The 13,855-nt window shown below is 35.7% G+C and overlaps 1 protein-coding gene across 1 annotated transcript in view; it reads left to right on the forward strand.

The window, feature by feature from the left end:
- PIGN (phosphatidylinositol glycan anchor biosynthesis class N) overlaps positions 1-13,855 on the forward strand; it is a 193,440-nt gene that overhangs the window by 126,632 nt on the left and 52,953 nt on the right. Inside the window, exon 21 of the mRNA XM_077135318.1 lies at positions 7,871-7,973. Within this exon, the coding sequence (XP_076991433.1) occupies positions 7,871-7,973 (103 nt within the window). The remainder of the gene's footprint in view (positions 1-7,870; positions 7,974-13,855) is intronic.

Genomic DNA, 13,855 nt, shown 5'->3' on the forward strand with positions numbered 1-13,855 from the left:
TGGAGCCATTTTCCTTCTGCTCCAAAGATCTCTGGCCATATGGGCTCTTTTGATTCTGGTGGCTCTGAAGTTTTTTCCAAAATGGTTCTGTCTTGAAGGGCTCCAGTAAGCAACCCCACCCTGAATGGGTGGCGCTACATCTTCATGAACACCATCTAATCAAAAGTTACCATCCACAATTGGGTGGAATTGTGGAAACAAGCAAAAAGATAACCACCGAGCAATACTGGAGGAGGATTAAAGGACATGGATTTTCTGGGGTACACAACAGATTCAAACCATCACAGTCACCTTCAAGACAGTACTATTACTTATAATCCCACTAATGTACTACCAACACCTCAATCTGTTCCCATACATTTAAGTTCAACTCATAAATAAGTCTGTACATATTAGGTAACTGCTCCCCCTTCTCTAGCTTCTGTCTGTCTCTAAGCCCCCTATAGTGTACATTTTAAGAGTCTGAGTTTACATTTTCTAGGTGGTTCATATTAATGAAGTCATATAGGATCTGTCCTTTTGTGTCTGGCTTATTTCACTCAGCATATCCTCAAGGTTCATCCATATTGTCATATGCTTCAGGACCTCACTCCTCCTTAATATTCTGTTGTATGTATATATCACATTTTGTTTATCCACTCGTCTATGGATGGACAATTGGGTTGTTCCCATCTTTTGGCAATTGTGAATGACACTGCTATGAACATCAGTGTGCCTATGCCTGTTCGTGTCACTGCTTTCAGCTTTTCTGGGTATATACCAAGTAGTGGAATTGCTGTGTCATAGGGTCACTTGTTATTTAGTTTTCTGAGGATAACTTGTTATTTGGTTTTCTGAGGAATTGCCAAACTGTCTTCCACAGTGGCTATACCATTATACATCTCCATGAGCAGTAGATAAATGTTTGAATTTCTATACATCTTCTCCAACATTGGTAGTTTCCTGTTTAATGGCAGCCGTTCTTCTAGGTGTGAAATATTTCATTGTGTCTTTTTAAAAATATTCTTATTGAGAAAGCTTCATACACATTCAGTCCAACATATTATACAATCAGTGACTAAAAATATCATCATATAGTTGTATATTCATCACAACTATATGATGATATTTTGGACATTTTCATCACTCCAGAAAAAGAAGTAACATGAAAAAAGAAAAAATTAATACATCTCATACCCCTTACCCCTCCCTCTCATTGGCCACCAGATTTCAATCTTCCCAATGTTTATCCTTTATCCCCCCTATTATTTATTTAATTTTTATCCTTATTTTTTTGTGCTCATCTGTCCATACCCTAGATAAAAGGAGCATCAGACACAAGATTTTTGCAATCAAACAGTCACATTGTAAAATAGTTATATAGTTATACAGTCATCTTCAAGGATCAAGGCTACTGGAACACAGTTCAACAGTTACATGTAATTCCCTCTAGCCACCCACTACACCATAAGCTAAAAAGGGACAATCTACTTAATGCATAAGAATTGCCTCCAGACAAATGTTAAAATAAATTTAGTTTGAAATGCTAGTGATCAATGAAAGGGAGGGATAATGGGTATGGTATGTATGACTTTTTTTTCTGTTTTCATTTTATTTCTTTTTCTGAATAGATGCAAATGTTCCAAGAAACGATCATGATGATGAATATGCAACTATGTGATGATATTGTGAATTACTCATTATATATGTAGAATGGAATGATCAAAATAGGAATATTTGTGTTTTTTATGTGTTTTTTGGTATTTAAAAATAAATGAATAAATAAATAAATAGAAATGATAATAAAAGTAGGAGAAATTTATCTAAGAGGCTTCATCTTTTATATCATTCAAAACCATGGAACAATATAGTTTATTACTTGTTAAAATCTTTGTAGGAGACAGTGAATGTTTATCTTTTCTACATTGTACACAGTTGTTATGTGCTTTTAAAAATCTCTCAAAGGGTAACATTTGGGAAAAATAAATGTGTTTTATGCCCATGTTAACAAAACAAAACAAAACAAAACAAAAAAGAAGTACCTCCAGGATAACCTTTCAACTCTGAAATCTCTCAGCCACTGACATTTTATTTTGTATCATTTCTTTCTAACCCCTTTTGGTCAAGAAGGGTTTCTCAATCCCATGATGCTAAGTCCTGGCTCATTCCCTGGAGTCATGCCCCATGTTGCCAAGGAGATTTACACCCCTGGGAGTCATGTCCCATGTAGTGGGGAGGGCAATGAGTTCATGGCTGAGTTGGCTGAGACGCCACATCTGAGCAACAAAAGAGGTTCTCTGGGCATGACTCTTAGGCCTAATTATAAGTAGGCTTAGCCTCTCCTTTGTAGGAATAGGCTTCACAAGGGTGAGCCCCAAGATTGAGGGTGAAGCCTATTGAATTGCTTGTCCCCATTGCTTTTAAAAATATCACGGATTCTACAGATGGGGAAGTTTAATATCCCCTCTTTTCTCTGCATTCCCCCAAGGGGACTTTGCAGATACTTCTTATTCTCTGCCTAAATTAGACTGGAATGTACTGGGGCATCACACTAACCTGTACAAACCAGCATGATCTCATGCCCTATTCAAGATTCCATGTAATTATGGTGTTCAAGTAAAATGACTAAACGAGTTAAATTAGATAATGTGTTACCCAAAATATAAATTTTGTACCAAATAAATCTGTCTCCCTTTGGTCTTGCACAGAAGTTTAAGTTTGAAAATATAGGCCATATCACCATTTACCCAGTATTCTGGTTTACCTTAGTCCTATCCAGATCAGCTTCATTCATATCTCTAGGTGAAGTCTGATCACTTTAGCTCTCTTAACAGTTGATGAATGAGGTAATACTGACTTTCATAGCTTCAGTGCTCTAACTTTGAGTCTCACAGGCGTCACATAAATACCTGAAGGGAATGACTAGATTATATACAAATAGCTCAGTAACTCAGAATTTAGACATAACAGTTACAACTCATAAATATATAAGACTGCTGTAAGAGCTTACAATAGGAACCTTTACAGTAGGCCCCAACTTTATAATCCATGCTTTCTCCTTCATTTCTCCGAGTTTCTACTCATTGTGCTTTTTTTAAAAAATATTTTATTGACAAAACAACATATAAACACAAACATTCTTAACATTTTAACAAAAACACTCACTTTAAAGCTTCTTTTTTTCTTAATATGTGATCATTCTATTCTACATATATAATCAGTAATTCACAATATCATCACATAGTTGCATTTTCATCATCATGATCATTTCTTAGAACATTTGCATCAATTCAGAAAAAGAAATAAAAAGACAGCAGAAAAATAAAACGAAAACAGAAAAAAAAATTAGACATACCATACCCCTTACTCCTCCCTTTCATTGATCACTAGCATGTCAAACTAGGTTTATTTTAACATTTGTTCCCCCTATTATTTATTTTTATTCCATATGTTCTACTCATCTGTTGACAAGGTAGATAAAAGGAGCATAAGACACAAGATTTTCACAATCACACAGTCACACTGTAAAGCTATACCATTATACAATCATCATCAAGAAACATGGCTACGGGAACACAGCTCTACATTTTCAGGCAGTTCCCTCCAGCCTCTCCATTTCCTCTTGGATAACAAGGTGATATCTACTTAATGCGTAAGAATAACCTTCAGGATAACCTCTCGACTCTGTTTGGAATCTCTCAACCATTGACAGTTTGTCTCATTTCACTCTTCTCCCTTTTGGTCAAGAAGGTTTTCTCAATCCCTTGATGCTGGGTCTCAGCTCATTCTAGAGTTTTTCTCAATCCCTTGATGCTGAGTCCCAGCTCATTCTCGGATTTCTGTCCCACGCCACCAGGAAGGTCCACACCCCCAGGAGTCATATCCCACATAGACAGGGGGAGGGTGGTGAGTTTGCTTGTTGTGTTGGCTGAGAGAGAGAGGCCACATCTGAGCAACAAAAGAGGTTCTCTTGGGGGTGACTCCTAGGCCTAATTTAATTAGGCTTGACCTATCCTTTATGGGGTTAAGTTTCCTGTGAACGAACCCAAGACTGGGGGCTCAGCCTATAGCTTTGGTTGTCCACACTGCTTGTGAGAATATCAAGAATTCAACTTGGGGAGGTTGACTTTTCCCCCGTTCTCACCATTCACCAAAGGGGACTTTGCAAATACTTTTCTGCTCACTGCTCAAATCACTCTGGGATTCATCAGGGCATCACTCTGGACACACCAACAAAATCTCATGTCCTACCCAAGGTTCCATGTACTTATGTTGTTCAAGCAAGCTATCTACATAAGTTATATTAGGAAATGCACTAGTCAAAATATGAATTTTGTACCAAATAAACATTTTTTTGTTTTAGTCTCACACATAAGTTGAAATTTTAAAATATTAATTACCATCTATTTACAGCACCCTGCAGTAATGACATTCCTGTGGGGGAGGGGTGCCGGCTGCCGTGGCTTGGGGAACTCATGGTTCTGGGGGGGCTTGCAGCTGGTCCAGCTATCCAGACTGGGGTATGTTGTGTGTCCAGTCACTGACATGACCCCAGGAGCTGTTCTGTATTGTTTCTGGTTATTTACTAGTTGTTCTGGAGGACAAACTAAAACGCACACATTGCTAAGCTGCCATCTTGGCCTGGAAGTTCTCCCTCATTGTGCTTTTGATTTGCATTTTTAATAGCTAGTGAAGATGAACATGTCTTTTTAGCCATTTGTATTTCCTCTTCAGAAAAATCTTTTGCCCATTTTATAATTGGGTTGTTTGTTCTTTGGTATTTAAAGATGGTGTGTGACATTAAATGGTTGATTCATAGTTAGATCATCAAAATCTCCAGAGATCTCTTCCAGGCATCAATATACCATAGTCTAGCTCTAATAAGTGTATTTTAAGGAAGTATATATTCATTGACAAATCTTCTCACACATACAGTCCATACATGGTATACAATCAGTGGTTCACAGTATCATCACATAGTTGTGTATTCACCACCATGATCATTTTTAGAATATTTATATCACTCTGGAAAAAAGAAAAAGGAAAATACTCATACATTCCATACTCCTTACCCCTCCTTCTCATTGACCAAAAGTATTGCAATCTACCCAAGTATTTTTATCTCTTACTCCCCCATTATTTATTTTTTCTCCATAATTTTTTACTCATCTGTCCATACCCTGGATAAAAAGAGCATCAGACACAAGGTTTTCACACTCACACGGTCACATTGTAAAAGCTGTATCATCTCACAGTTGTCTTCAAGGATCAAAGCTACTGGAACACAGTTCAGCAGTTTCAGGTACTTCCCTCCAGCCACTCCACTACACCATAAACTAAAAGGAGATGTCTATATAATGCATAAGAACAACCTCCAGGATAACCTCTTGATTCTGTTTGGAAATCTCTCAGCCACTGAAACTTTATTTTGTAGCATTTCTCTCTTCCCTATTTTGGTCAAGAAGGCTTTCTCAATCTCTTGATGCCAGGTCCCAGGTGATCCCGGGAGTTCTGTCCTACATTGCCAGAGAGATTTAAATACCCCTGGGAGTCATGTCCCACTTAAGGGGGATGGCAGTGAGTTTACCTGCCAAACTGGCTTAGAGAGAGAGAGGTCACATGGGGTTCTCTATAACTATTAGGCCTAATTTTAAGTAGGCTTAGCCTGTCCTTTGTGGGAATGTTTCATAGGGGCAAACCCCAAGATTGAGTTCAGCCCATTGATTTGGTTGTCCCCACTGCTTACAAGAATATCAGAAATTCTCCAAATGGGGAAGTTGAATATTTCCTCCTTTCTCCCCAGTTCCCCAAGAGGACTTTGCAAATACTTCTTTATTCACTACCCAAATTTCTCTAGGATATGTTGGGTCATATATATTGGTATTTAAAGATGGTGTATAGCATTAAATGGTTGATTCATAGGTAGATCATCAAAATCTACAGAGATCTCTTCCAGGCATCAATATACCATATATACAATATACCATATATACATATATACAATATACTATATATATACAATATACCTGGACAAATCAACAAGATCTTACACCCTTCCAATAAGATATTTTCTGATAAGCTATGATCACCAAGTACATAGTGTTATGAAACTGGTTCTAACTTATGTGACTCAGAATGGGACTTTTATTTCCCCATTAGTACCTCATCAATCCTTTACACAAAGTAAAATAAGGACAGAAAATATTTTACAGTTTTAACTTTTTTTTTTTTTGGCCTGGGCAGGCTCTGGGAATCAAACCCGGGTCTCCAGCATGGCAGGCAAGATATTACAGTTTTATGTAAGACATCTCATTTAGACTGACTTCTTAATAAATATCGAAATGTTATTTCTTCCAGTTAAATATGAATCAGGTTATGATAACATTATTGGGACCACACATCTCAAAAAATTAGAAACTACTCATCTAAGTTTTAGATGACTTAGTCTTAATATAACTCACATAGTCTTAGATCTTACAGTGATCTGACTCTGAATGAGATTGTCTTTATATTTAACTTAATTTATTAGATAGTGACTAGTAACAATAATAATGACTAACAGTTACTAAGCACCTACTGTGTGCCATGCATTATATTCAAGAAGCATGTAATAGGTGAAATTATACTTAAACCTCACAACTTTTTATTATTACTAGTTGACAGATAAGAGAACTTAGGTGGCTTAACAGACTTTCCCCACAGTTACATGGTTAACAAGTGATTGAGCCCAATTCCATCCCAAGTCACCTGTCTCTATAGTCTGGGAACTTTACCACTGTATTAGTTAAGAGTTCTCTAGAGAAACAGAATCAACAGGAAATATTCATAAGTATAAATTTATAAAAGTGTCTTACGTAACTGTGGGAATGTAGAATTCAAAAGCAGAAGGGAAGGTTGTGAAGCTGATGATTCCGATGGAGGGTCTAGACGAACTCCACAGGAGACTTTCACCCACTGAAGCAGGAAGAGAGCCTATCTCTTCTGAATCCTCCTTAAAAGGCTTCTAGTGATTAGATTAAGCATTGCTCATTGCAGAAGACACTCCCCTTGCCTGATTACAAATGGAAACAGCTGTGGATGTAGCCGACGTGATCATGATTTAATTCTATGAAATGTCCTCATAGCAACAGACAAGCCAGCACTTGCCCAACCAAACAGGTACCACCACCTGGCCAAGTTAACACATGAACCTAACCATGACAACTACCATAACTAGGGGTATTAGTAAATTAGACACATTTCCTTTACAAAACAGAAGTGGGAGAAGTTTATGTTTTGCTGCCTCCCTTTCATATCTCCTTCCCTCACTGAATAGTTGTTTTTCTTATCCTGTGGGGAAAGATGAAAATACTCTTATTAGAATTCACATGTGTAGTGAATCATTCTCTCCTGCTTCTAATTTTCCAAGTGGCACACTACAACTGTCAATGCATACTTTGCAGTGAGAAAACATTTGGAGGGGGGGAGGGAAACGGGGAAGCTTTGGAAAAAGCTATTTCTGGGGTTTAAGTTGTCTTTGAATTAGGATATAAATCCTAATGAAGAAAAGAATTGCTGAATCTTGAGTAATATTTCTTATTTCATTAGAAAAAAATAAATTATTCATTCAAGAGTTCATATTATTACAGTAAACTAAACTGAATATAAATTGAGGAAACCAAGTTATTTAAATTAAAATATAGTTAAAATATTGGAATGTAATTTTAATTGAAAAGGTGAAGTTTCAGATTTCTTACAGAAAAATTGAGGTAAATATAGCCTCATGTTGAAAGATCACAATGCCATAAAGAAAAGAAAAATGGCATAAATACCAATAAATTATTTAGTGCTTCTAAATTAGCATAGTTTGTGTCTCTTGTACTGACATGTTACCTGCTCTATTTTATTGCAGCTTCTTCTTTGGTTGTGCCACTGCTGAGTTCTACGATTCTCTTTCAGCGATTGTTCAGCATACTTCTTTCTTTGATGTCAACCTACCTCCTTCTAAGCACAGGGTATAAACTTTTTTTAAAATTTAATTTTATAGTAGCAAGTTTTAATGATATTTTGACACTTTCTCAGTATTTCACCTCTAGAAATAAAAATATGCTAATTAAATTTTGAGGGATAAATTATAAGTATTTTCTACTCTGTAAGAACTAGATAAAGCTTGGTCCATAATCCTCCAAATTTTATTTTTCTTCTCATTTTCATAGTATTGTTTATTGTCTTTGTCTTTCCATTTATTTCCTGAAGTTGCTAAAATGTCTTCTTCTATAGTGTTAGAAAATTGTGATTGATTGTGCAGGAATTTTAAGACTCAAACAGTGACTTAGCAGGTAAGTTTTAGTTTTTGTTGCCTTTCTTTCAAGCACTCTAATTCTTGAATCTGTCACATTCATTCTTCTTTGAATATAATATTTTATTTGGTTTTGCTTTTACTCTTATATGTATCATAATCGAAATTTTTATTTGATTTGAGGAAATTTTAGAATCTTGACTCAAAAGTTAAAGAATCCATTTTAATTCAGGATTGAAATTTTCTTACCAAAACAATGACTTGACTTATGGCTGATGTGGAAGAATTCTTTAGAATTCAGTGAAGGTGGTGTTATACTCCCCTGCTATTTACCATAATGAATATAATTCTTCTCTCACTTTTAAATTTTATTTCATCTCTGCTTAAATCCTTATAAAGGTTAGAAATATGCATTATAGTAGGCACTGAATAGAACAGACAAATTGAATAAACTTACTCACAGACAGTATTATATATAGGCTCTTGGTCCTAATTAGACTAAACCTAAGGAATTCACAGTTTTACTTTCATCATATTATTTCCAGCTGATTTTTTTTAAGGTGCATTAATTTTTTTATTATGCCTAAAACTGCTTATTTAAATACCAACACAACTTCAAGGGAACATAGTATTTCTTCTTTTTCAAAAATATTAATATATCCTTTTTTGTTATAAAAATTACCACCTATTTTTTTTAACTTTTTTATTGTGAAAAAGTAGCATATATATATATATAAAAGCAATGAATTTCCAAGTACATTTTAACAAGTAGTTATATAACAGATTTTAAAATTTGCTATGGGTTACACTTCCACTATTCTTCACTTTTTCTTCTAACTGCTCCAAGACGCTGGAGACCAAAAGAAATATCAATGTACTGATTCAGCAGTCATATTCACTTGTTAAATTCTGGCTTCTCCATTATACTCTTCCTTCTCTCTTTTTTCTTTTTTGTGAAAATACCATATATACAAAAAAGCAAAAAATTTCAAAGTACATCACAACAATTAGTTGTAGAATTGGTTTCGGAGTTTAGTATGGGTTATAGTTCTTCAATTTTAGGTTTTTATTTTTAGCTGTTCTAAAGTACTGGAGACTAAAAGAAATATCAGTATACTGAGTCAGCACTCATACTCATTTGTTAAACCCGACCTTCTCTGTATAACCCCACCATCACCTTTGGTCTTTCTCTCACTCCTTAGGGGTATTTGGGCTAAAGCCATTCTAATTTTTTCATGTTGAAAAGGGCTGTTGATAATATGGGATGGGGGATGAAACTAGTTGATGTTCTGAAAAGGCTGGCATCTCTTGATTGCAGGACTTATCTGGTCCAGGGACCCATCTGAAGGTTGTAGGTTTCTGGAAAGTTACCCTAGTGGATGGAAACTTTGTAGAATCTTATATAATACCCTAGATATTCTTTGTGAATGGCAGGAATGGTTTTGGTTGGGGTTTAGCAAGTTATGATAGTAGCAATGTCTAACTGAAGCTTGCCTAAGAGTAACCTGCAGAGTAGCCTCTCAATTCTATTTGAGCTCTCTCAGCCACCAATATCTTATTTGTTACACTTCTTTTCCTCTTTTTGGTTAGGATCACATTGTTGATCTCATGGTACCAGAGCCAGACTCGTCCTTCTGAGTCATCTCCCACTCTGCCAGGGAGACTTTCACCCCTGGATGTCATGTCCTATCTAGTGGGGAGATCAATGGTTTCACTTGCGGAGTTGGGTTTAGAGAGAGAGAGGCCACATCTGAGCCACAAAAGAGGCCCTCTGAAGGTGACTCTTAGGTATACCTATAGGTAGACTAACCTTCTTCACTACGTACATAAGCTTCACAAGAGCAAGCCTCAAGATCAAGGGCTTGGCCTATTGATTTGAGTGTCCCTAATGTTTGACACAGTATCAGGGGTTTCCCCAGTGGTGAAGTTTGATAGTTCCATATTGTTTCTTCCATCCCTCAAGGAACTTTGCCAATACCGTTGGATTATCTGTTTAATACACTCTGGGATGTTCCCAGGCATTACATTAGGCTATATACGATTAAAGGGTCTCATTCTTATTCTGGGCTCCCTGTGTTTGGATTGTTTAATCTATCCAGACAGATTGAGTTAGATTATATGCTACTGGAAATTTAGGTTCTGGACAAAATAAGCATTTCTTCCTTTGGTGTCAAACAGTAGGTGAAGTTCTAAAATATAGGCAATGTCTTCCTTACCCCTGTATTCTGAATTACCTTAATCTTGACCTGATCAGCTTTCTTCTTGTCTCTAATTACCAGGTTATACATATATAAAACATTCTCTCAAAATCCAGAAATAACAATTACCACTACAGAGTAAATGTAACTGCTATAAGAGTTTACAGTCTAGGCCCCAGTTTTCTTATAAGTATTTTCTACATGAGATCATACAATATTTGCTCTTTTGTTTCTGGCTTATTTTGCCTCACCAAGTGTCCCACATGTTCATTCACATCATTACATGCCTCACAACTTCATTCCTTTTTGTAGCAGCAGAATGTTCAATCATATGTATACACCATCGTTCCCCAATCTGTTTCTCAGTGTGTTGTTCAGCTACCTCTGATTGCTGGGCCTTGTGTATAATGTCCAAAGTCAACAGTCCATCAATTTTAGCCAAACAAAAATCATTTGTTTGTTCCAAAGAGAAAGCTAGCCAATAAATATACCCTCACGGAATAGAAAATCCAAGCCTCCCCCTAACTCTTGTCCCTTCCTCCAATATATACACCTTATATTGCTGAGGTACTATTGATGCTTTCCTGTTAAACATAGCCCAGAGCATGCAATACCATTTCCTCCTATACCCCAAAATTATACTCTGTACAAGATTCATATCTTTGCAATACTCAATGGAAGAGCAGATTTATATTTGTAGTGTTAATCAGTGGGACATATGAGTCTATAAAACCCCTTTCAATCATGTTCCCCTTCAACATGGTAATATTACTTTTAGGCCCAATAGTGAACCACCTTCACTTCTATCTATTCTCTTAAATTAAGGTCAACCTCACTAGCTAACTGTTTTCGCTCATCTCAGGCTTTTGTGTATCTTTAGGTTCCCTATATTCTCTTTTATAAGCCTCTGATTTTACCTTTACCAAGGTTATGAAAGTGGAACCATACAATATCTATCCTTTTGTTAATTCATTCAGCATTATGTCCTCAAGGCTCATTCATCTTGTCATGTGGTTCAGGACATCATTTCACCTGCTGCATAATATGTCATTGTATGTATATAACACATTTTATTAATCCACTCCTCTGTTGATGAGCACTTGGATTGTGTTCATCTTTTGGTGATTGTGAATAGTGCTGCTGTGAACATCAGTGTGCAAATCTGTTTGTGTTCCTAGCAGATTTTGTAAAGCAGTTTTAGGTTCAAGACTTGTGTTTGCTTTTTGGTAAACCTAGTTGTCAAGATTAGAGGGATATTCTCAAAATCTCCTCATAGAAGACTATAACACGCTAAGTAACCTAGACCCTGGGAGATCTTCTAGTCCTCTGATAAGAAATGATCCAGAGGAACCCTAAACCTCCCTCCTTCACCAAAGCACCCCACACCTCCTGTCTTTTCCCTTTCTCCTTGCAAACCAAATCTGGGCCACACCTGTGAAAATGTGACATAAGCAGCATGGAAATTTTCATCAGTTGCCTAATAAGATCTTAAGATGGGCTTATTTTGGAATTTAAAACTTTGAACTTCCAAATAAAACTTGAAGTCTTCGAGCACTCAGCTGTCTTAGTAAAGAATGATAAAGATCGTGAGACCTTAAATCCCCTTAGTCTTGTCCCCTTTATCGATGAAATTGTAGGATAAATCATTGCATTATATCAGAATCCATGAAAATATATATGAATTAGAATATGCACAAGTCTTTTAGTGTAGATAAGAAAGCAGAAGTTAAGGTCATTTCTATTCTAATCTACCATTTTAGGTTAACACACGAGTTTCATTAAGAGCTCATACCCAGAGATTGGTTTAAAGAAGTAAGTGAAATAAGTGTTTGAGAGACTCTAGAAATATGTGCTAACTTCTACCCAGCCACTTAAGCAATAAACAGATTCAAATGAAAGTGTAGTAAATTCAAAAATACAAAGAAACCTAGAGATAGATCTGGTTCCCAGAATTAGAAAGAAAGGAAGAGAAGGACAGAGTGATGGAGGGAATGAAGCTGGAAGGAAAAACAGAAGAATTAATTCAATTTTGACTGAAGAAAATATTTCCTAATGTAGAGTGAGTTAATTGTGTAACTTACACTGGGGATAAGTATTATGCTATTAAACCATCAACTTAGTAATCATGAGAGATATAAAAACAAGGTAGCATGAACACTTTTACCTTGTTTTAAGAAAATTGACAAAGTGAAAATTCAGGCTTAAAGTCAAAATATTAATGCTGAGTATGGCCTTATTAGTGAAAGCATTAAGAGATATATTATTCAACATCAGAAGGTATATTTAGCTTCACAAAAAATTCATCAGGGATAACTTTAAATAGTGCAGTCTAATTATTTCATTTAATATATTCTTTCAGTATCAGATCAGCTTTCCAAAACATAGTCCACCTATTATGGTTCAGCATCACTATTTTGGATGACCTGGAATGATGTATATGTAAATCAGGGAATATGCAGAATTACAAGATATTTAAAAGTAATGCAGTTCTATTACTTTATAAAAATACAATAATAGTATTTCTAAATTCTAACAATGCATCCTTGATTTGTTGAATAAGGAAGATTCTTTTTTTAGTTAGCATTTATTTTTATGCAAATAGAAGCTATTGTAATACTTGAAAACAGTTTGTTCTCTTAAGTTGGTTAGACATTTTGCTCTGAAATTTTGTTTATATTATCTATTTGCTTAACAAACTTTAATATAAAACTACCTGTACTTTCAGCCTTATTCAATTTGCAGGGAGACCAAGTTAGCAGATCCAATTTTATAAGACTCTCAGAGCCTATTTTGGAGTTTTATTTGATATAGTTGGTCCTCAGTATTGATAGGCTCTGTGTTGGAAAATTCACCTACTTTGTAAAATTTATTTGTAACTCCAAAGTCAATGCTGATGGCCCTTTTGTAGTTATTTGTGGCCATGTGAAGAATGATAAAAAGTATAAGTCACTCAATGTGCATGTTCTCAGCTGAGGTCACACAAAACTAAGTTCTTACTTCTTGTTTCAGTGGACACACTGTAAACAAACGGTATATTATCATTATATCAGCATAACAAATTGGTATATTGTTAAATTTAATGCCACTTTTTTCAGGCTTTTGTGCTTTTTGATGATGATTTAGTATTTAAAATGGCCTCTGAGTGTAGTGCTGAAGTATTATCTAGTGTTCCGAAGCTCAAGAAAGTTATGATATTCTCTACAGAGAAAATAAGTGTGTTAGATAAGCTCTGTTCAGGCCTGAGTAGTAGTGTTGTTAGCTGTGAGTTCAGTGTTCACAAGTCAACAATATACATATTAAATGAGGTGTCTTTAAACAAAAACACACATAAAATGAGATTATATATTGGTAGTTTTAATAAAAATGTTGTGACTAGAGGCTTACAGAAACCTAATCCTGT

Source organism: Tamandua tetradactyla, chromosome 18 (assembly GCF_023851605.1).
Source record: "Tamandua tetradactyla isolate mTamTet1 chromosome 18, mTamTet1.pri, whole genome shotgun sequence".
Taxonomy (NCBI): domain Eukaryota; kingdom Metazoa; phylum Chordata; class Mammalia; order Pilosa; family Myrmecophagidae; genus Tamandua; species Tamandua tetradactyla.